At 38.5% G+C, this 24,914-nt stretch overlaps 1 protein-coding gene and 1 long non-coding RNA gene across 2 annotated transcripts; both read left to right on the top strand.

Annotated features, from left to right (window-relative positions):
• Window positions 1-6,842: 6,842 nt before the first annotated feature.
• Window positions 6,843-24,906, top strand: NKAP (NFKB activating protein). Its single transcript, XM_044763601.2, has 9 exons — window positions 6,843-7,443; window positions 9,824-9,904; window positions 13,529-13,599; window positions 13,780-13,920; window positions 15,556-15,619; window positions 17,360-17,469; window positions 17,562-17,637; window positions 18,625-18,774; window positions 21,878-24,906. The coding sequence occupies exons 1-9, from the start codon at window positions 7,058-7,060 to the stop codon at window positions 22,050-22,052; spliced, it is 1,254 nt and encodes a 417-aa protein (XP_044619536.1). The 5' UTR covers window positions 6,843-7,057; the 3' UTR covers window positions 22,053-24,906.
• Window positions 7,450-9,206, top strand: LOC139042788 (uncharacterized). Its single transcript, XR_011499909.1, has 2 exons — window positions 7,450-7,907; window positions 8,374-9,206. It is a non-coding gene; the product is annotated as an uncharacterized lncRNA (long non-coding RNA).
• Window positions 24,907-24,914: the final 8 nt, after the last annotated feature.

The following is a 24,914-nucleotide window of genomic DNA, read 5'->3' as shown; positions in this document are numbered from 1 at the left end:
TTCTAAATAACACATAGATCAAAGAAAAAATCTCAAGAGAATTTGAAAAAATATTTTGAACTAAATGGAAATGAAAATACCACTTGTCAAAATTTGTGGGATGCAATGAAATCAGTGCATAGAGGGACATTCATCACATTGGATGCATATAGTATAAAAGAAAAAAGATCTAAAATTTATAATCTTAGTTTCCACCTCAGTAAACTAGAGGAAGAAAGCAAATTAAATCCAAAGTAAGCAGAAAAAAAGATATAAAAATCAGAGCAAAAATCAAAGAAATTGAAAATGGGAAAATAGAGAAAATCAATGAAACTAAAAGTTGGTTCTTTTGAAAATATAAAAAATGATAGATCGCTATCCAGGCTAACCAAGATAAAAGGAGAGAAGACACAAATTGCTAATATTGGAAATGAAAAAGGGGCCATCACTACCGATCCCATAAACATTAAAAGGACAATAAAAAATATTATGAACAACTCTATGGCCACAAATTTAATAACTTAGAAGCAATGGACCAATTCCTTGAAAGAGACAATCTACTAATATTCATACAAAGAGAAATAGATTATCTGAATAGACCTAAATCTATTTTTTAATTGAATTAATAATTAATAACCTTCCAAAACAGAAACCACCAGGCACAGATGGGTTCACTGGAGAATTCTACCAAACATTTAAGGAAGAAATGATACCAGTTCTCTACAATCTGTTCTAGAAAATAAAAGCAGAAGGAACACTTCCTAACTCATTCTATGAGATCAGCATTACCCTAATACCAAAACCAGGCAATACATTACAAGAAAGGAAACCTAAAGACCAATATCTCTCATGAACATAGATGCAAAAATCCTCAATAAAATATTAGCAGATCGAATCCAACAATGTATGAAAAGAATTACAAACTGGGATTAACCCCAGATATGCAAGGCTGGTTCACACTCAAAAGTCAATTAATGTAATTCATCACATCAACAGGCTAAAGAAGAAAAATTACATGATCATATCAACAGATGCAGAAAAAGCATTTGACAAAATCCAACATTAATTCATGTTAAAAACTCTTGGCAAACTAAGAACAGAGGGGAAGTTCCTCAACTTGATAAATGACATCTATAAAAAGCCTACAGCCATCATCATACTTAATGGTGAGAAACTAGATGCTTTCACCTTGAGATCAGGAACAAATCAAGGACATCCCCTCTAACCACTCCTATTGAATATCGAACTGGAACTCCTAGCTAATGCAATAACACGAAGCAAAGTAAAAGCTATAAAGATGGGGAAGGAAGAAATAAAACTGTCTTTGTCTGCAGATGACATGATTATCCAGGATGAAATTCCCAAGGAATTGACAAAATAAAAAAGATTCCTCCTGGAACTAATAAATGATTATAGCAAAATTGCAGGACACAGGTAAATATTCAACAGTCAATCACTTTCCTATATATCAGCAATGAGCAATTGGAATTTGAAATTAAAAACAGAACACCATTTATATTATACCCAAAAGTTGAAACACTTAGGTATAAACCTAGCAAAATATGTGAAATATCTCAATATCTATATATGGAAAACTCTGATGTAAGAAATCAAAGAAGATATGAATAAATGGAGAGATATTCAATGTTCATCAATAGGAAGAGTCAATATTAAGATGTCAGTTCTTCGACTTGATCTATAGATTGAACACAATCTCACTCAAAATCCTACAAAGTTATTTTGTGGAAATTGACAAGCTGATCCTAAAGTTTATATGGAAAGGCAAAAGACCCAGAATAGCCAAATTCATACTGAAGAAGATCAAAGCCAGAAGACTGACACTACCCAACTTCAAGACTCACTATAAAGCTACAGTAATCAAGACAGTGTGGTATCATCAAAAGAATAAACAAATAGATCAATGCAACAGAATAGAGAGCCCAGAATAGACTCACGTAAATATAATCAACTGATCTTTGACAAAGGAGCAAAGGCAATCCAATGGAGAAAGGATAGTCTTTTCTTTTTTTTTTTTAAAGATTGGCACTTGCGCTAACATCTTTTGCCAATCTTTTTTTTTTTTTCTCCCTAAAGCCCCCTGGTATATAGTTGTATATTCTAGTTGTGAGTGCCTCTGGTTGTGCTATGTGGAATGCCGCCTCAGCATGGCCTGACAAGCGGTGCTATATCCGCACCCAGGATCCGAACCCTGGGCCACAAAAGTGGAGTGCGAACTTAACCACTCGGCTATGGGGCCGGCCCCAAGGATAGTCTTCTCAACAAATGGTGCTGGCAGAACTAGATATCCACATGCCAAAAAAAAAATGAATCTTACACCTTTCACAAAAATTAACTTAAAATGGATCATAGACCTAAATGTAAAACACAAAACTATAAAACTTCTAGATGTCATAAGAGAAAATCTAAGTAACCTCGGGTTTGGCAGTGGGTTTTTAGATGCAACACCCACAGCACAATCAATGAAAGAAAAATTGATTGGACTTCATTAGAATAAAAAAATGTGTGCTCTGCAAAAGACATTGTTAAGAGAATGAAAAGACAAGCCACAGACTGGAAGAAAATGTTTGCAAAACATGTATCTGATAAAAGACTTGTATCCACAATATGCAAAAAAAATCTTAAAACTCAACAGTAAGAAAACAACCCAATTAAAAAGGAGGCAAAGTGGGCCGGCCCTGTGGTGTAGTGGTTAAGTTCGTGTGCTCTGCTTCAGCGGCCTGCAGCTCACAGGTTTGGATCTTGGGCACAGACATAGCACCACTTGTCAAGCCATGCTGTGGCGGCATCCCATACAAGATAGAGGAAGATTGGCATAGATGTTAGCTCAGCGACAATCTTCCTCAAGCAAAAAGAGGAAGATTGGTAACAGATGTTGCCTCAGGGCCAATCTTCCTCACACACAAAAAAAAGTGGGCAAAAGATTTGAACAGATACCTCACCAAAGAAGATATAAAGTTGGCAAATAAGCATATGAAAAGATGCTCAACATCAAATATAATTTGGAAATTGAAGACAAAAACAACAAGATACCAATACACACCTATTAGAATGGCTAAAATCTAAAACACTGACAACACCAAATGCCGACAAGGGTGTGGAGCAACAAGAACTCTCATTCATTGCTGGTGGGAATGCAAAATGGCTCAGCCACATTGGAAGACAATTTGGCACTTTCTTAAAAAACTAAACACCCTCTTACTTTAAGATCCAACAATCCCACCTCTGGGTATTTACCCAAGTAAGTTGGCAATTTATGTCACACAAAAACTTACACGTGAGGGTCTGGCCCCGTGGCCGAGTGGTTAAGTTCGCGCGCTCCGCTGCAGGCGGCCCAGTGTTTCGTTGGTTCGAATCCTGGGCGCGGACATGGCACTGCTCATCAAACCACGCTGAGGCAGCGTCCCACATACCACAACTAGAAGAACCCACAACGAAGAATATACAACTATGTACCGGGGGCTTTGGGGAGAAAAAGGAAAAAAAATAAAATCTTTGAAAAACTTACACGTGAATGTTTACAGTAGCTTTATTCATAATCACCAAAACCTGGAAGCAACCATGATGTCCTTCAATAGATGAATAGATAAACTGTGATACATCCATGACACATGGAATATTATTCAGTGATAAAAAGAAATGAGTTATCAAGCTATGAAAAGACATGGAGAAATCTTAAATACATACTGCTAAGTGGAAGAAGCTAGTCTGATTCCAACTATATGACATTCTAGAAGAGGTACAACTTTAGTGACAATGAAAAGATAAGTGGTTTCTAGGAGTCGGGGAGGAGAGGAAGAGGGCAGGGGAGGAAGGATGAATAGGTGGAGCACTGGGGATTTTCAGGACAGTGAAATTATTCTGTATGATACTATAATGGTAGATATAGGATATTATGCATTTGACAAAATCCATAGAAAACACAACACAAAGAGTGAACTCTAACATAAACTATAGGCTTTAGTTAATTATAATGTATTGATATTGGTTCATCAATTGTAACAAATGTACCAACACCAATGCAAAATGTTAATAACAGGGGAAACTATGAGGGCAGGCGTGGTGGGGGGGAGTATATAAGAACTCTCTGGACTTTCTGCTCAATTTTTCTGGAAACCTAAAACTGCTCTAAAAAATAAAGTCTACTAATTTTTTCTAAAGCAAGACAAGATCAAAGTGTGAATATTGCTAGCATCTCCACATGTTTGAATCCAATGTTTTCAAGATGCACTGACTTTGGGTTTTTGGTTTATTGGTGTGGTTTATCCGATAATAGATGTAAAAGTATGTAGTGATGGTTACATTTTGCAAAACTGCATTCTGAGGGACTCCTGTTCTTTGATTTTTAAAGCAAAAGGAGGAAGGGGGAGATGGAGAAGGAGAAGCAGGCAGAAGAGAAGAAGGGAACAGCCTGAGGAAATCAAATGCCACAGTTCCATATTTAATATTTGTCCTTAAAGGAATAGCCAGTGTGCAACACGTTCATCTTTTAATATCATCACAATGAAAGCTTTGTACCCTAAATGCCATAAATAAAGAACATCAGTAGATTGGAGTTAAGCAATGTAGGAGCAGACGGCTGTATCTTCTTTATCTCTGTATTCGACCTTCTTTCCCTTTTTTCCTCTTTCACACGTAGATGTGAATTTATGGTTCTTCAATTTTATTTGGAATCTGTGACACCGCAACCATTGGCTGTGCTTTGGGAGCTGGGTTATTTGCCAGATTTTGGAGCTTCCTTATGCTCCACCTCCCTCAGATATTAAGGATGAGCCTCCTCACGCTCAGTATTAGCCTCTAGCATAGTTGGCCAACATCCTATTCCCCTAGGGGCCTGGTGAGCAGCAAAGCACTCAAATTCTTCATCCAAGTCACGCGCTGAGCAGTACATTATTCACTCTTTCCTCTCTCTATCTTTTGTACACACACACACACACACACACACACAATCTTTACCTCACATGCATCCTGGAATGGTCACATCACTCATTTCATTCTGTGTTATTTTTGGTCATCAGAATACTCCCACAAGCTTCAGCCACATTTCTACCTGTTGGCAGGAACAGCTCCTCCCAGTGAGGTAAATTAGAAATAATTTTCCATTTATGGCACAGTTTTTCCAATGTGAAATTCATATTGGCTGACCCAAGATTTTGAGGAATTTTCCATACATCTAGAGGCCTAATATCAACAAACTCCCTATAAATGGGATATCAATGCATCATCAGAGAAGAAATCCTGGTGAGCCATGTGTTAAAGGTACTGAAAAAGCCAGCATTCCAGTAGAGTTGCTAGAGATCACAAGTTTGTATCAACCAAGAAGTATTTGGGAAGACGGTTATTTTTTAAAAGTATGTAGTTCAGGTTTTGAGCCCATAAATCCTTTCAAAACAGTGATTAAAAACTTTGTTTTAGTCTTGCAACTTCTAAAACAATTGTTGGTATAATTGTGAAGCAGCTACAAATTCAAACAAACACAGACCACAAAAGAGTCCCCCTAACTCTCAATACCTCAACCCCCATTTCCACAACCCAGACCCTGCCTTAGTGCTCTGGGTGGCAGCTGTGCACCTGTCCAGGCAACATCAATTGCATAGAAGTAGTTAATGGAAGCCCGTAACACACAGACAAATTAATTCCTGTAAAGAATGGATCAACGTAAGTATGAATGATTCCTTGTCTTGGCTGGGCTGGGCTTCCACAGGACTCAACCTCTGCCCAACTCCACGGACTGCCCGTACCTGCCTGTGTGTTCTGGCTTCCACCTCACTTCCTCTTCAAGAAACAGAGGCTGCTCCAAGGAAATTGAGCAAGAAGAGTATCATGCCAATCAGAGGTGCAGGGGTAGGGGTTTTCTCATTGGAACTAAAGTGCTTTCCTACCAGCCACTGGGTAGGTAGGCCAAGCACTATTGCAAAGTTGGCTTTTATAGGCAATTGATGCAAAAGTGTACAGCCTAGTGTCACAAAAGTTAGGCATAGGTTTTCCACTGAAAACTTTTATTAGAAATTTCCCAAACTTCCCATCCCAAATCACATAACTTCTCTTACTCAATTCAGTTCTTGGTCCTCACCCCATGACCAGTTGTTTTAAAATAGAAGATATCCAATAGCATAGTCCACTTTTTCCATTTAACATTATGCCATAGATCTTTCCCTTAAATTCCAAAAAAGGAGATTTCCAATATCAATGGCATTAGTTTTCACTGTCTAATAAGTTATCTCTTAGGCAGAAAGGCCCAGAGACCATCTAGCTACTAGTACACTGGATTCAGAATTTCGTGCCTTCAAAAATCAGTCAGAATTAGTGTTCGAATGGTCTTTCATTTAAAAACAGTATAAAATGAATAGAAATAATGACCATTAACCGTGTATTGCTGAAGTAGCATATGATGGGACCAGTTTAAGGGGCTGGATGAGGAGGAGGTTACAAATTCCTTTTGCTGGAGCACATTGGTGGCGATAGGTGGCTGGAGGATAAATACGCAGTTTTTCTCTGGGTTGCGAACTTAATTGGAGTGTATCAGGCTCAAGTCACTAACACAGAATTTGTGCCCTCTAAGCTAACTGGGCAATATGGGGCTTAGACATCATAGCTCACCATCAATTTGATAAACTCTCCTTATTTTGCTTGGGATTGGAAAGAAAAAATTGTGTGTGTGTGTGTACTCCTACATACATACATATACATACAAACATATACGTATATAAAATTACATAGGTTTTGTTGTTTATACGGCTGCTCAGTGAAATGTGTCATGTCGCCGTGTGTCGTCCTTTCCTTCAAGTATTTCAACCGAGCAGCTTCACTCGGAACCGGAAGAATGCGCGGACTCGGTTGCCTCACCGGCTCCTTTATACCGATACACACATCCCGTCCTGTCGGCAGAAGGCCCTCCTTGGTTGGGGACGGGATTTGTCGACTTACCCGGAACTGTTCCCAAGCTTTCCCAGGTTTGGGTAGTGGCGCGGCCTGGGGTCCCGGGAGCTAAGGCGCCGAGATCTTCCCAGGCTCGCGAGAGCGCCCCTCCTCCCGCCCCGCGGGGGACCCGGCAGCAGGGATGGCTCCGGTGTCTGACTCGCGCAGCCCAGAGGGGGAGGCCTCGGGCTCTGGGGGGAAGCGTCGCAGTTCGTCGAGGAGCCCTAAGCCCAGCAAATCCGCCCGCTCCCCGCGGGGCCGCCGCTCCCGCTCGCACTCTTGTTCTCGGTCCGGGGATCGGAACGGCCTCAGCCACCAGCTGGTCGGCCTCAGCCAAGGCTCCCGAAACCAGTCCTACAGATCGCGCTCGCGCTCGCGCTCCCGAGAGCGGCCCTCTGCGCCGCGGGGCACCCCCTTCCCTTCTGCCTCCTCGTCCGCGTATTATGGCGGCTACTCACGCCCCTACGGGAGCGACAAGCCGTGGCCTAGCCTCCTGGACAAGGAGAGGGAGGAGAGTCTACGGCAGAAGTGAGTGACACGGCCGCATCTTCTCTTGCACGAGCCCACCTGCCATCCGAGTGCGATTTATCGTTCATCCCGCTTCTGACTCTTCGCATTTCTTTCTCCGCCTGCCTGCGCCCATTTTCATCCCTTCCTTCAATCCACCCACGACAACACCGTGTTCGCCCTTTTCTTCCCTTAGGATTCCACTCATCCTCGAGCCCCTTCATGCAGTGCCTCTGGTCTCCCGCCACCCCCTTCTGCCTCCTGGCTTGTATCGGACATGGCCAAGAGCCTCAGACCTACCGAATTACAGCATTTCCTTGCTTGTCTCGTTGTCATTCGTGAGCATGTTTTCATTCCCCACTAGACTGAGCTCTTGGACAGGAGGAGCCCTATTTTATTGATCACAAAATTCACAGTGCCTAGCACTTTGTAGGCGCGCAACCATTGCTTGTTGAATGATCAGACAAGTTTGAGATGATAACACGGTATGTAAACGGAAATGCTTTGTAACGAGTTGGGAAAGGTTGAGATTAAGGGTTTAAATTGGAGAGAAGAAGAACCTCTTGAGACAAGATGATTGAATGAATGTAGGAAAAGTGACCGGCTAAACTGGAGGTTAGGCTGTGTTGATAAAGGTCTTGTTAAGAGGTCTCAATCTTGACCGTGAAAAATGAGGTCAGGGGGAGATCGGGTCGCCTCGAATGAGAGTATTGAAGTAGAAACATGGCTAGTTTAAGAAGGAGAAAGGAAAAGGGTTATAATTATTGCTGTGTAAGCCTTAATATCTAATGCTTATTGAGTGTTAAATGATGTGTCAGGCACTGTACTAAGTGCTTTAGAGACACTGTGTGTTTAAAAAAACAAGGAATTTAAAAGTATTGTTAGAAGCATTGAGGGGCAGGTTAAGGTTCGAACCGCTGAGAGAGGTCTTCATGAATCGTTTTCTTCCAGGAGTGGGAAGTCGTAAAGCACAGTGATGAAGAGGACACGCTCCGGAATCAGACTGCCCGAGTTTGAGGCCGTGCTTTGCTACTTAATAGTTGCGTGACTTTGGGCAAATTACTTAACCTCTCTGAGCTTCATTTCTTCCCAATTTAAAAGGGGATACAATTAGCAGGAAGGCTTTTAGAGTTGTGATGATTTAGTGCCTGGGCCCTAATAAATACTCTTTAAGTGTCAGCTATTAGGGTTTCGTGCGTGGGAGCAGCAACAGTGAAAACAGGCCTGAGTTAGGTTGGAGACCTACCTCTCCAGATTCAATGTTTCCAAAGTTCCCCCCCAGGCTGTGTCAATCAAAAAGCAACCAGCTTCTTAGTGGACAGTCTTCACCAAAAGATGTTGGAACTTCTTGGGTGAAATTTACATTCGTCCATTTAGAAGATAAGTGATTTATCTTGAGAGTACACATGAAGCCGGGTGGCAGCAGGAAGGAGAACTGAACTACTTGCTCTCTGCAGCCTGTCAGGCATTCTTCCCTGTGTGCATATATTCCAGCTTCCGTCCTAAGGATGGCCCCTTTTAGATTGGCTGTTTCTTCCAAGTGGGAAACCTGAATCTGATTCTGCATGATTATAATACCTTTCCCTCTGAATAAAGAAGTAAAAAAGTAGTTTATTCAGACAATCAAACCAATTATATTTACTTTGTAAGGTTTTTTGAAAAATAAGTGGAGTCACAAGCAGCTAAACTTTGAGGAATTGAGCCTTAGTTTTTGTGGTTTGTTTGTTTATGAGTAATAGCAAAAATTAAAAGAAGAAATCGCAAACATAAAACAAGAAAAAGAATTTTAGTGTCCTTCAAGAGTAGAGAATGTACTCCTTTTCCAAAGAGGAATTAAAGAGAAAACAAAAAACAAACCCGTGTCTCAGTGAGTACAATTTTTGTCCAATAAAACTTTTCTTTCATTTTCAGAGCTCCCTTTGTTTTCTGCTTCTAATGCTTCATTTTTATTTTCTTCATTAGTTCCTGAGTTTCTGAAAATGGAAGATTTGACCAAATCAAAAATAAAGACTTCTGTTTACTTTCATAAATGTGTGTAAACAAATGAAGTGATTTCCACACGTGAAACTGTTTCTGTCACATACTGGGGAAGGTGAAATGAGCAGTTAGGAGCTTTGTCCTGCATGCGGCAGAAGGGATGCACTGGCCAGCCTCCCGGGCTGCGTTTCTGGCCCGGCCTCTCTGGCTGTCTGTAATCTGTACCGTTTGATAGTATGATCAGAACATAAGTGTTGTTCTGATAGATCGTAAGTGTTAAGTTTACGTTTAAACCAAGTTTTTATTAATTTGTTTAAAATGTAAAGGGAAAATAGGACTTAACTGGACTCCTTTGAATTTGATTATATATTTAGGAAACAGAATTTAGTCATGGAGTTATAATTTACATGCTTCTGTCTTCCAGGAGATTAAGTGAGAGAGAGAGAATTGGAGAATTAGGAGCTCCTGAAGTATGGGGACTTTCTCCAAAAAATCCAGAACCAGAGTAAGTGATTAAAAAAAATATTTTTTAAATATAATGTTTAAATCCAGAGTCTATTGTCAAAATTTTGTTAAGCAAAGAACTTTAAGTACAGCTCATGTTTTTTCTTCTTTCTTTTTTTTAATGTTCCTCATTTTTTTTATTGAGGTAATATTGGTTTATAACATTATATAAATTTCAGGTGTACATCGTTACCATTCGATTTCTGTATGGATTACATCATGTTCACCACCCAAAGACTAATAACCATCCATCTCTTTCTTGTGATTTACGCAGTTCTACCCCTTAAGTTTTAAAAACATGGAACGTACCTAAGGATTAAAACCTGTTACTAGTGGATTTTTAGCTTGCTAATTGTTGTCTTTAAATTATAATTCTTGGGGTGCTAATTTCCTGTTCATAGGAAGTTCAGTCTTAAGTAATGCATTTATATTATTTTGAATTATTTTTTCCCAACCCAGTAGCAGATTGCATGTCCAATGTTAGTATTACAAAAGGATTTTTTTTAATGAATATACCGATATGGTTTTGTTTAGTTTTCCTGTATCCAATACTATCTAAAGGCTTAATGCTTTTTTTTTCCTTATTTTTTTTCTCTTTAGCGCTAATTGTTAGCTGCTGTTTCCCTCTCTATTTATTTGTCTCCTTGAGGTTAGTTGAGATAGTGTGCTTGACAGGGAAACCTGTCATTTGTGACAGGCTGATAAAGCATTGTTATCTGAAACTTGTCCTTTTTTATTTTTAATTTTTAGAAATGTTTACAATTTTTTTATTAAAGTATAATTGACATACAACATTCTATTAGTTTCAGGTGACAATATAATAATTTGATATTTGTATATATGGTGAAATGATCACCGCAAAGAGTCTAGTTAACATCCGTCACCATACATAGTTATAAAAGTTTTGTGTGTGTGATGAGGACTTTTAAGATTTCCTCTCTTAGCAACTTTCAGATACGCAATACAGTATTATTAACTATAGTTGCCATGCTGTACATTACATCCCCACGACTTATTTCTCTCATAACTGGAAGTTTGTACCTTCTGACCACCTTCATCCATTTCACACACCCCCCACCCACCATTCTCTGGCAACCACCAACCTGTTCTTTGTATCTATGAGCTTGGGTTTTTTTTCCTTTAAGATTTCACGTATAAGTGAGATCATATGGTGTTTGTCTTTCTCTGTCTGACTTATTTCACTTAGCGTAATGCCCTCAAGGTCTATCCATGTTGTCACAAATGGCAAGATTTCATTCATTTTTATGCTTTGATGAACATGGGGGTGTGTATATCTTTTTAAGTTAGTGTTTGTGTTTTTGGATAAATACCCAGAAGTGAAATTGCTGATCATATGGTAGTTCTATATTTAATCTTTTGAGGAAACCTCTGTACTGTTTTTCATAGTGGCTGCACCAGTTTACATTCCCACCACTGTGCACAAGAGCTCCCTTTTCTTCACATCCTGGCCGACAATTGTTATTTCTTGTCTTTTTGATAATAGTTATTCTTTCAGGTGTGAGGTGATATCTCATTTTGGTTTTGATTTGCATTTCCCTGACGATTAGTGATGTTGAGTATCTTTTCATGTACCTGTTGGCCTTCTGTATGTCTTCTTTGGAAAAATGTCTGTTTAGCTCCTCTGCCCATTTTTTAATTGGATTGTTTCTTTTTTTGGCCATTGAATTGTGTGAGTTCTTTATATATTTTAGATATTAACCTCTTATCAGATACATGATTTGCAAATATTTTCTCCCATTCTGTAGATTGCCTTTTCATTTTATTGATGGTTTCCTTTCCTGTGCAGAAGCTTTCTAGTTTGATGTAGTCCCACTTGTTGATTTTTGCTTTTGTTGCCTTTTCTTTTGGGGTGTCAAATGCAAAAGATACTGCCTATGTTTTCTTCTAGGAGTTTTATGATTTCAGGTCTTACGTTCAAGTCTTTAATTGATTTTGAGTACATTTTTGTGTGTGATGTAAGATAGTGGTCCAGTTTCATTCTTTTGCATGTGGCTGTCTGGTTTTCCCAACACCTGTTATTAAAGAGACTGTCCTTTCCCCATTGTATATTCTTGACCCCTTTGTCATAAATTAATTGACCATATATGTATGGATTTATTTCTGGGCTCTCAATTCTGTCCATTGATCTGTGTGTCTGTTTTTGTGCCAGTACCATGCTGTTTTGGTTATTATAGCTTTGTAGTATATTTTGAAATCAGGGAGTGTGATGCCTCCAGCTTTGTTCTTCTTTCTCAAGATTGCTTTGGCTATTTGGAATCTTTTGTGGTTCCAGATAAATTTTAGGATTATTTGTTCTATTTCTGTGAAAAATGCCATTGGAATTTTTATAGAGATTTCATTGAATCTGTAGCTTGCTTTGGGTAGTATGCATATTTTAACAATATTAATTCTTCCAATTCATGAGTATGGAAAATCTTTCTATTTGTGTCTTCTCAGTTTCTTTCATCAGTGTCTTATAGTTTTTAGCATACAGGTCTTTCACTTCCTTGCTTAAATTTATTTGTAGGTATTTTATTCTTTTTGATGCAATTATAAATGGGATTGTTTTCTTAATTGATCTTTCCAGTAGTTCATTATTACTGTATAGAAATGCAGCAGATTTCTGTATATTGTTTTTTTATCCTGCAACTTTACTGAATTCATTTATTAGTTCTAACAGTTTTTTTTGTGGAATCTTTAGGATTTTCTATATATAATATGTCATCTACAAATAGTAACAGTTTTCTTCTTCCTTTCCAATTTGGATGCCTTTTATTTCTTTTTCTCGCCTAATTGCTCTGGCTAGGACTTCCAATACTCTGTTGAATAAAAGTGGTGAGAGTGAGCATTTTTGTCTTGTTCCTGCTCTTGAAGGAAAAGCTCTCAGCTTTTCACCATTGAATATGATGTCAGCTGTGGGCTTGTCATATATGGCCTTGATTATGTTGAGGGGCTGAAACTTGTTCTTATAGATACCTTTGGAAAATGCTTGAAGAATCTGAACTCAAAGAATTAGAATTGGAAGGAACCCTAAAAATAATTTTCTAGGCAACACCTAAATTATTCTAGCTGTGCTCTTCAGAGGAAAAGATTCTATGACAGAGGAATTCCCTTTCTAAACGATTAGAGAATTTTAATAATACTCATTTTCAGGATTCTCTACAACAGAGTGAGGTCTCTTTATACTGCAGAGTGTTAAGTTCTTTCTGCTCTGGGGAAACGGAACACTTGCTGCCCTACTGTATGTCCGTTACACACGTGGAGTAAAATTGTGACTGAAGTCTGCCCTCAGCCTTCTTGTCTCCAGTTTCTTTCATCTCTCCTTCTGGTTCCTCTTTGCTTACTTTTGTCCTTTGGTCTCTTCGGAACATATAAATCCTCCATGCCGCTGCCAGTTTGAATGGCACTTTGTAAACTGTAAAGCCTTATGCAAGAGTAAATGATTCTGTTATCACGAAGGGGGCAGAATCTTGAACTGGACTCTTACAGAAGCGCTCCAGTATCGCTTTTAATGGTCCTTGGACAATCAATTTGCTACTGAAAAATTTTAATTCCATATTTTTATACTCTAGGGTCCATATTTCATCACTTTTCTGATTCTTACAAGCATTTTCTTTAAATTCAGCTCTGATGAACACACACCGGTAGAGGATGAAGAACCGAAGAAAAGCACCACTTCAGCTTCCTCTTCAGAAGGTATTTTTATAAATACGGAACTTTTTATTGAGAAGTTAAAGTTTATAAATAGTTGAATATTAGACTTCGCCTTTACTCAAATTGCCTATCATCTATTCCTTTTCAGTATTTCAAATACAATAAAATTGATACTCAGAAATACTTCTTTAGAAATTACTTTTTTATTTGTATTTTATGTAGAGGAAAAGAAGAAGAAGAAGAAATCTAGTCATTCAAAAGAAAGATCTAGGAAAAGAAGAAAGAAAAAATCTTCTAAAAGAAAACACAGGAAGTATTCTGAAGATAGTGACAGTGACTCTGATTCTGAAACAGACTCCAGCGGTAAGAAAACCATCCTTCTGCAAGCCTTGCTTCAAAACTAGTTGTACTTCTTAAAGCTTATCTTAGAAGAAGGTTCTTAAAAACAATAGTAATAGCCAAGAGTTTTTGAACAGTCACTGACTTCGTGCCAGGCACCCGCTGAGTGCTGATACTCGTTCTCTATTTAACGCACACAGTAACTGTAGGCTCCATCTTAGAGACGGGGAAATGGAGGTGCAGAGCAGGTTATAAGTACCACACTCCAGGTCACACTGGTGGGATTCAGTCTAAGCAGGGTCACTCCAGATTGGTTGTGTGTAGTTGTACAAGGCCTGTGGCACCAAACTAAGTTGGGGTTGGTCTGCAAGACGCGTGGTGCCAAACCGAGTCGTACAAGCCTGCATCAGCCCCGTGGAAGGGTTCTTTTGTGTAATTCTCACACTCCTTGGGCACCTTTGTGCAATTTTCAAAAAGGCACACCCTAAAGGACCCCCTTCAGGCTGGCAGCTCATTTATGGAAGACACGGCCTGTGGGCTGGCGCATCACAAAAGCCACCTCTTTGTGCCTTCTCCTGGCTGATGACTGACAGGGTACCTCCTCTGGGGACACATCACACAAAGGGGCCCCTTCCTCTGATGTCACCTGGGTTTCCTGGCCCCCGTGGTCGCTTTTCTTCCTCATTGCTGGAAGACTGAACTTTCTTAAAGCACACACCTGAGCATGTCAGCCCCTGCTTAAAATCCTTCGGCCGCCTCAGGGTAAAGGTCAGACCTGACTGATCCCCCTCTAATCACATGTACCCTGTGCCTCCCTCTCACAGGGTCCTCTGTAGCCTGAGAACGGCTTCTGTTTCCTCAGTCTGCCATCTTCCTTCTCTTGACTCTTACTTGGTGCCGAGAGCCCGTCTGCCTGCAGTGTCGTCTCTCCCTGCGCGCGGCTCGGCTTACTCATTCAGCGGCGGGCACGTGTTACTTTCGTAGTAAAACTGCTTCAAAGAAAACTAGCTTGAGTCACCTTTTCCTGGTCCACCATTCCTCAACCACCCTCCCCAAATCGGCCTGATTTTGAGACTCCTCTGTATACCCAGAGCACCCCGCACCTCCGTCTCTCACTCCGGATTCTAATTCTCTCTCCACCTCTGTCTCCTCCTTAAGCCTGAGCTCCTGGAGAGCATCCTCCCCAACACACAGATTTTTTTCTCTTTTCATCATGAAAAGATTCAAACATTCAGGAAAGTAAAGGGAATAGTATAATACCACATACATATCACCTAGATTTTAATAGTTGTTAGTATGATGACATATTTGTTTCAAATATGGGTTCTTTGCTGAGATATTCAAAGTAAATTATAAATATCACACTGCCACCCTAAAGATTTCTGTATGCAGCTATAAAAAGTAAGAACATTTTCCAACTTAATCACAATACTGTTATCTCACGCAATAAAATGAATAATCCTACCCTCTATCACCAAATACTGAGCGTGACTTTAATTTCTAGTGCCTACCACATTTCCTGACAAGTAACAATAAATGTTTGAATGAATTAGTTTCTCTGTAACAACAAATAGGGCAGTAATAGGATATTTATCTACTCGAAAGTATTGGGGTTTTAGAGTTAAAATTTTTTTAATTGTAATGTGCTCTAATTTACAGATGAAGATACAAAAAGGAGAGCAAAGAAAGCAAAGAAAAAGGAAAAGAAGAAGAAACACAGATCGTCAGTTTTTTCCTTCAACTTTTATCATGAAAAAGTTCAAATATATATAAAATTACATAAAATAGTATAATGACCCCCCATATAACCATCACCCAACTTTAACAATTATCAACTCATGGGCAGTCTCCACTGTCACCCCATTATTTTGAACCAATCCCAGATATTATTTAATCCATAAGCCAGCACATTTCTCTAAAAACTAGGCATTCTTTTTTTGTGTATGTGTAAGGAGGTTTGGCCCCGAGCTAACATCCATTGCCAATCTTCCTCTTTTTGCTTGAGGAAGATTGTCACTGAACTAACATCCATGCCAATCTTCTTCTACTTTATGTGGGATGCCACCACGGTGTGGCTTGATGAGCAGTGCTAGGTCCACGCCCACGATCCTGGGCTGCTGAAGTGGAATGCGTGAACTTAACCTCTACGCCACCAGGCCAGCCCCCTAGGCATTCTTCTTTTAAAAAAAAAAATCATAACCCACAATACTGTTATCAATAACAATCCTCAACTCGATAATTCCTTAACTCACAGGGGTTTTTTGTGCAGTTTTTTCAAATCAGTATCCAAATAATGTCCATAAATTGTGATTGGTTGATGTCTCTTACATCTCTTTAAATTGATAAGTTCTCCTTCCCTTTTGCTCATGTAATTTATTTGTTGAAGAAACTAATTCGTTTGTCCTTGGGAGTTTCCTGCAGTGTGGATTGTGCTGATTATGTCCTTGAGGTGTCCTTTTAACGTGTTCTCTGTCCTTTGTATTTCCTGTGGATTGATAGTTAGATCTAGAGACTTGACGAAGTTCAGATTTGAGTTTTTGGCAGGAATACTTCCTAAGTGGTACTACGTATTTCCACCAGGAGGCAGATAATGTCTACTTGTCTCTTTTTGTCGTATTAACAGCCATGCATGTTCATTGCCTAGGTCCCTTATTTCATTAGGAATTGCAAAATAGTGATAGTCTAATTCTGGCTTTCTTCACTTACTAGCTACAATAATTCTATAAGACAAACCTACCCGCATCAATTATTTGGTTACCCTGAAGTACAGTTTGCCTAGGAAGGGCAGGATAATTGCTTACTTTTGTTGTTGTTGTTGTTTTTAAAGATTGGCCCTGAGCTAACAGCTGTTGCCAATCTTTTTTTTTTCTTCTTCTCCCCAAAGCCCCCCAGTACATAGTTGTATATTGTAGTTGTAGGTCCTTCTAGTTCTACTATGTGGGACGCTGCCTCAGTATGGCCTAATGAGTGGTACCATGTCCACGCCCGGGATGCAAACTGGTGAAACCCTGGGTTGCAGAAGTGGAGTGCACGAACTTAACCACTCAGCACCGGGGCTGGCCCCTACTTTTTTGTTTTATGAGTTTTCAAAATAATGAGTTGGATTTTTTTAGTATCGTTATAAACCCAAGAATTCAAACATATTTGATGTATATTAATCCATTACACTTAAAATTATTTATGTTCAAATTGGTAAGAGCTGTTTTTTAAACTGCTTTATTTCTGTTACCTTTCTACAACATGAGAATAGTATTTCATTGTTCCCTTTAGGGATCTTTTTTATAGCGAAACATGATTGGTTAAATAAGTGAGAATATTTTTTAATTAAAATTCTTCTGTAACAAATTTGAATAAGCTGAGAAGTCAGATCATTTTAATGCAGTCTTTCATTGCCTTGAAAAAATAATGTGCCCTTTAACATGGGAGTATTAAGTTCATTTGTATCCAATTATAATCATTACAGGAAGAAATACAAGAAAAAGAAGTCTAAGAAGAGCAGAAAAGATTCCAGTGATTCAAGCTCTAAAGATTCCCAAGAAGAGTTTCTGGAGAATCCCTGGAAGGACCGATCAAGTAGGTTCTTCGGATAGACTTTGACTCAGAACAAACATTAAATTAACCAGTTAGTCAAAATGTGAATATGTCTCTAAACATCTTTTGTGCAGAGCCTGAAGAACCCTCAGATTTGATTGGCCCAGAGGCACCAAAAACACTTGCCTCTCAAGATGATAAACCTCTGAAGTAAGTCACAGGGTATTTACAGTTCCTACAGTACCTTCCCCAAAGTGTGGCCCTAACTTACCTTTCCAAGCTTCTGTCTCTCTAATCCCTTATTTATATCCCAGGTTCCAACTGAGCTGAACTAAAACTTCCTTGTATTTACTGGGTACTTTCCCACATCGTGCCTTGTTCACTTTATTTCTTCCTCCGACATGCCCTCCCTTGTTTTCCCAGCCCTGGTTTCTCCCCAACCCCAATTTCTTCCTGTTAAAATCTTTACATCCTTCAAAGCCATTTTCAAAAAGAGGGGGCATGTGTGATTCCCAATACCTCCCCTCCATAAGTAGATGTGATTCCTACCCCTTTAATCCTTTGTTCTTCATAGCATTTTCTATTTCTTTTGTGCAATGTATTATGTAATCTATGTTGTATTGCAGTTATATCCTTATTAATATGTAAATTACACAGGAAGAGAGATTAGTTTTGTATTACCAGCTTTGAATTTAATAGGTATTCAAGAAGCATTCAATGAATTGAATGAAGGGATGGTAGTTTTTAAAGTGCCCTTGAATGAAAGTTAAATAGATAATTGTTACTGTAGATAATTGTTACCATTATTATTGGTGATAGGTCTAAAAAGTCAATGCTATTTTGAGATATATTATTTCTTTACTTTTTTTGTTTGTTTAAAGGCAAAAGGAATTCACTGGAGGCAAAAGCAGTAAAGGCAATATCTGTAGGGATAAATTGATCCCTAAATGTAAACCATGAATATGTACCCACTCACATCAATTCTTTTGTTCTTCCAGAGTATCTCTGCGTTTCTGGGGTAGTTATATAGGTCATAGTGCAGTGTTCACTAATTAATTTCATATTGGGCTTCCCAGCATGCTGCTACTCAGTAACTGTTGTTCCTGCCTTTTTCTGAGAGAAAATGTTTTTTTGTGATCTCTTTAGATGATGTGCTTTTTACAGTGAACCTTTTCTGAATTCTGAATTACTTTGTAGCTATGGCCATGCTCTGTTACCTGGTGAAGGTGCAGCTATGGCTGAATATGTAAAAGCTGGAAAACGTATCCCACGAAGAGGTGAAATTGGCTTGACAAGTGAAGAAATTGCATCATTTGAATGCTCGGGTTATGTAATGAGTGGTAGCAGGTATGTTCTTGGCATTGAGGTCAGTTTCCATGATTAGATCTTTTCCTTCTTTTTCACTATCAGAATTATATTTTGGTGGTTGATTTTCATTAAGTGATCATTCCTAATGAAAAGTAGAGTATAAATATTGGTTTAATGTTGGTTTTATTGGTATAAATGTGGTTGTCAATTTTAGTTGACAGCCTCAAACTCAAACTCAGCTATATCTCCAACTTTAAAGAATCAGTCTTTCCAGTGTCCTTTCCTAGTTCATCTTTTGGTACAGATAGTTTATCATCTGGAGGATATAGTTAAATTCAGCTATTTATCACTGCCCCAGGAGGAATGTGACATTCTGGTAGTTAGGAAAGGATTTTCATGAGACAGTGCTTCCTAGTTTCTGAGTTTGCCTTCAGTTCTCTGTGGATTCTGAGAATGAAGAACAGAGATTATGACAGACATCAGGTTCAACATGGGGAAATGAATATAAAATTAGGGAAGAGAAAGGAAAGTACCAAAAAGAACGATGAGAATGAACTAATAAGGCATCAGTACCAAGATCAAACTGAATTTTGGATTTTTTAAACTTTATAAACCTTTAAAAGTAGGTAAATATTTTTAAATGAGATTGGAGGCAAATACTTGTAGAACCCCTGAAGCACCTCCAGAATCTTGGAATTCTGAGGACTGACATTTGAAAGCATTATATCTGAGGGCCAGCACAGTAAGAGAAAAAAGAAATCAAAGGCAGAGGATTGGAAAGGAGGATGTAACACTGTCAGTTTTTGTGAATGATGTGAATGTTTACACAGAAAATCCTAAAGAATCTTCAGATGAATTATAAACAATAGGAGGGTTTAACAAATGGCTGTATATAAGGTTAATACACAAAAATCAATTGCCTTTCTATGGACCAGCAACAAACTACTAGAAAATGTAATTAAATTTCAAAAACAACATTTTTAATAGTAGCAGAGAATATGAAGGACTTAGGAATAAATCTTAACAAAAGATATTGAAGACCTCTACAGGGAAAACTATAAAACTTTATTAAGAGACATTAAAGAAGACCTAAATAAATGGAGAGATACCATGTTCATGGATTGGAAGGCAATATTATAAAGCTGTCAGTTCTTCCCAAATTGATCTGTAGATTCAGTGCAGTTCCAATCAAACTCACAACAGAGTTTTCCATGAAACTTAATAAGGTGGTTCTAAAATTTATATTTATATTGGATGGTGGCCAAGAATAACCAGGTCACTTCTAAAGAAGAGCAGGAAGATAAGATTTGCCCTACCAGATGTGAGGACTTATTATGAAGCTTACAGCACTTTAGAAAGTGTGAGGGAACAAATGAATTATTCAGTGGAGTAAAATCCAGAGCCCAGGGTCAGAGCCATACATGTATGGAACTTTGGTATATGAAAGAGATGGCATGTCAGATCAGTGGGGAAAGAAGGAATTATTCAGTAAATGGAACAGGAAAAAAGTGGTTATCCATATGGAAAAAGATGAAAGTAGAACCCTATATCACCATATTTAAAAATCAGTGCAGCTAGATTCAGGACGTAAATGTCGAAAACAACTTTAACACTCTTAGTATAAAACATGAGCAGATATCTGTTAGATCTTGGGGTGGGGAAGCGTTTCTTAAAGAAGACAAAAAAAAAGCACTAACCATAAAATAAAATATTGATAAATTTGCCTAGGTTAAAGGTAAGAACTTTTGTTCATCAAAAGACATCTTAAAATAAGTAAAAAGACAAGTTCCAAGCTGGAAGGAGATCTTGCAATATACATAACTGATAAAGAGTTAGTATTGAGAATATTTAAAGAATACCTATAAGCAACCCAAAAGAAAAGTGGGAAAATGACACAAACAGGCATTTGTCAGAAGAGGAAATATATATGGCCTACACATACATAAAAAGATGTTCATTATCATTGGAAATGGAAATTAAGAACATACTGAAATACCATTTTACACCCATTGGTAGACAAAAGTTCAGAGTTGTAACAATACCAAGCATTTGAGACGATGTGGATCTACAGAATCTCTTAAATGTTGCTAGTCGTGGTGTAAATTGGTACAACCACTTTGGAAAATAGTCTGACATCATCTTGGAAGGTTGAGCATTCATATACTTTATGACCCAGCAACTCCATACCTCCATACTTCAAAGAAAATCTTCCATGTACCAGGAGACATGTACGTAGATGTTTATTACAGCATCATTCACATAGCACTTCCTGGTCCAGATAAACTGCTCTACTCACAGTACCCTGAGCAACCTAAATACATTGCCATTTCTATCTCCTTGTCATACATTGACTCTCCATCCTGCCACTCCCCCACCTTCCAACAAATTTGAAATGATTCTACCCTCTTCTCCTTACTCAGTTTTCTCTTTTTCTAGACATAGCTCAAGCTTCATCTTGAACTGATTGTGTAGGATTGGTTACATATACATAAAAGGCAGGTTTTCATTTAGAGGAAAGTTTTCCCTCTAAATAAGCAGACCTTATGAAGATGATGAAATAGTTCCCCTCTGCCCCTGCCCCTGTACTTTCCTGATTTGGCCCTTGGGCTAAATCCCTTCTTTCTTTTCTTTGAGCTGCTACTAGATTCTAAGGAAGTTAAATCCACTCACAAAACTCACCAAAAAATTCAATTGTAGATTTAGACTTGGTTCTTTTGGTTGTATGATAAATTAGAAACTTGAAGAAGTTCCGCCTGATAGAGGACAACTTAAGTCTTTCATCTATCCTACTATCAATTCAACAAAAGCACACACCACCTAGGAAGTTTAATAATTTGACCATTTCTCTTTGTTTTACTGGAAACAACCGAACTAGACTTATGCCCTTAGTATTTGAAATTAATAACATTCACCATGTTGACAGAACCTCAGAGATCATTATTTGAATACTAGAAATGAATAAAAAATGAATAAAGGACACATCAGCAGATGAAACGAATGATCTTTTGAAAATCTAACCCATTATAAAAAGTTTCTGCTTGTCAGTTTTTTAAATAGACTACTCTGTATTAAGAAAGGATTAGTGAGGAAGTATATGAGAATAATTACTGAGAAATTAAGCCAAAAATAAAATTATCTCCAGGCATCGCCGAATGGAGGCTGTGCGACTGCGGAAAGAGAACCAGATCTACAGTGCTGACGAGAAGAGAGCCCTTGCATCCTTTAACCAAGAAGAGAGACGAAAGAGAGAAAACAAGATTCTGGCCAGTTTTCGAGAGATGGTATACAGGAAAACTAAAGGGAAAGATGACAAATAAGGATTTTCTGATTGTTCAGCAGACATTTTTAACAACAGGAAAGGAAGTCTTGGCTCCATATATACGTACAAAAGGATTATGATGATCTGAAAAAGCTTTACAGTGCTACTGTGCCTTCTATTTAATTTTTTCAGTCCTTCAATAAAAAGCTGCTCATTGATGTAACTTGAGCAAGTTCTTCGGGTTATTTTGGATTGACCAATATGAATTTCTGGTTTATAAATCCAAATTGTGAATGCAATCCTACTATATTGGGGGAGCGGCATTGAGAGAAAGTGTCAGTGAGATGTGAGAAACCGAACTCTCGCACCGTGCGACCAGGCTCCTATCAGCTCTACATGATGCCCGCCCCCCAACCCCACCCCAGCCGAACTTGTGGGAAATTATCATTCCTCTACGTTGAATGTGTTATAAATGGACTTGACAGAAACATACAGGAGGCCACTTTTGTTAACAAAATGAAGGCATTGCTGAAAAAAGTTAATCTGGAATTTGAAGATTGGCTTGTATCATATATAGTCTGCCCTGGAAATAATGTGTTTTGGTTTTAGTCCCTACCTCCATCCCAAAACCAACAAACAAACCAAAAAGCAAACTAACCCACGGACTCACTGAATTGAAAATGTGAATGTTAGTTTTTAAAATTCTTAATAGGTTACTTAAAAATGGTTCCTTGAAATTACAAAATATTGGAAAGTCTACTGTTGTGCCAATGTAAGTACGTTATTCCCATCTAAGCTGTGCTTAGATCATGTTTGCATACTAGAAATGAATGGGAGTCAACTGTGACCAGGAGTTTAATAGGGAAAAATATAATGAACCATTATTTTAACTTAGCTGTTTTATAAAGATGAAGCTAAAATGATATTAAACATTTTTAAGTCTGTCCTTTATGTAATAAGCAGATTTCGTTTTAAACATTGTTAAACCTTTTGGTTTATTTTTTGCATCTATCATTCAGTTTAACTTTGTATAGAACCCCCTCACTTTATCACTTTTTTATGGCTACTGTTGACTTTTACGTTTTGAAGAAATGGAGAATTCTGGGACTCCGAGATCATGGTCTTCTTCCTTCCCTTATTTTGTTCAGTTTTAGTTGTTAGGCCACAAGAGTGAAGGGGGCGGGGACAGTGGAAGTTTTGGCTGTTTTTGTTAAGGTGGTTTTGAATTGCATTGTTATCACGTGCCCAGGATAAATTTAAATCACCTGTGTGATGAGGAAATTCTGACTCTCCTGTTATAAAATACCCTCTCTCCTTATAATAGTTTAAGGTGGTTTTTTTCAAAGTTTTAAAATAAGGCAGTCATATTTTAAGTATAGATCAAGAGTTTTACTATTTAACATATGTTCTAGGAAAATGTCTACCTTTAATCCACAACTAATTAAACAGCCAATTGGCATGTAGCGACATTTACGACCCCTGAATTCAAAGTAATTTCTATTTCTCATCATTGCTGCCTCCCCTAATAAATCTGTTGTTTCCAAACGTTAAAAAGAAACTAGGTCCCGAATTTGAGAGTCATAATCCATCTACTTCCCTGTGTAATAAAACCTAAATTTATAATCCCCATTGAAAAATGCTGTTCTCTAAGAACATTATTTTTTGTTACTGATTCCTAAACTAGAGACTGAATGAATTTCTTCTCTCGTTTTCAGTAGGCAAGGTAGTTTAAATGCAACAATTTTGTGATGAATGAATATTGTGGATTTTCATTGTGTTCTCCTGTCTCCTCCACAGAGTAGATGCTCAACAAACGCTTGTTGAGTAAATGGAAGAAAATATATTAATTTATCTCAGAACTTTACCATTTCCTTCGTCAGGGTTTGTTCCGGAAAGATCTGCCAAAGAACAGCTTCAGTAGCGTATTCTTTGGGAAAGAGGAGGGAAGAATAGAAGGGCTAGAAGTATTTTCTTTTCAGCTCATGAGAGTTACTGCTTCCAACTGTGTTTAGTCACCTGAGCCATGGGTCAAACAGGAGGGCTGTTGTATTTGAAATATATGTTTTATTCTCCGAGGAGACTTATCTAGTTTCCCACGTCCTTTGCCTGTTGCTCTGCTAAGATTTCCCCTCCTTTTTTATTTATTGCACAAATGTTGAAAAGAGAAGACAGAAAAAATTACCCACAGTCTTAGCGTGTCGATTGTCTTTAGTATTCTGTGTTCCCTTCCAGTGCTTGTCTCCGTAAAGACACATTCTGACCTACCTGTAGGTAATCACTTGTAACGTAATTTTGTCTTTGCTGTTTTGAAACTTTGCAACCAGGCAAGACAGCCTCACAGGGATGGTAGGAACAAGTGATGATCTGGTGTGAGGATGGGAAGAAGACAAGAACTAAGTGAGGGTGGTGATTGAACCCGTGCCTGTTTCATTGCCCCCAGTCCTCAAGCTGCCCTGCTGCCATCCAGTTGTGATGCTGTGTTGTGGCAGGCAGCATGCCCGGTCTCAGCGTTTACTGTATTGTTTAACAGTGAGGCTTAACTTGCAATTAATGAAGGGGTCTGTGAGTAGGGAAACCTTCAGACTGCTATATTATGAGCTGTAGAACTGTTGTCATTTTTCTGTCCCTCGGTTACGCGCATAAAGAGGTGCATCTGGGCTGGAGAATTAGGCTCAAATGGGGGAGCAAGCAGCTGAGTACCAACCTCAGTTTGGTCTGACAGGTGAATTTTAGCAACTCTCTAAACTCAGCTTCTGTGCCTGTAAGACTCTGAGTGATGCAGACAGTGATGGAAGAAACTTTACAAAAAGAGGGAACAACTCACTGCTTACTCTGCTAACGTGATGGCAGTTGCTAAATGGAAAACGAATGAATGCACAAGTTTATTATTCAATAAATATTTTGTGGTTTGATGTGCAGT

This window comes from Equus asinus, chromosome X (genome assembly GCF_041296235.1).
Source record: "Equus asinus isolate D_3611 breed Donkey chromosome X, EquAss-T2T_v2, whole genome shotgun sequence".
Classification (NCBI taxonomy): Eukaryota; Metazoa; Chordata; class Mammalia; order Perissodactyla; family Equidae; genus Equus; species Equus asinus.
Note: the sequence above shows the minus strand (reverse complement) of the source record. Positions and strands in the feature narration are given on the sequence as shown.

Bases quoted from the DNA above. Each gene is read 5' to 3' on its own strand.
- NKAP (XM_044763601.2), top strand. From the start codon at position 7,058: ATGGCTCCGGTGTCTGACTCGCGCAGCCCAGAGGGGGAGGCCTCGGGC. The intron at 9,905-13,528 runs GTAAGTGATTAA...CTTTAAATTCAG, and splicing joins CCAAAAAATCCAGAACCAGA to CTCTGATGAACACACACCGG. The intron at 13,600-13,779 runs GTATTTTTATAA...TATTTTATGTAG, and splicing joins TTCAGCTTCCTCTTCAGAAG to AGGAAAAGAAGAAGAAGAAG.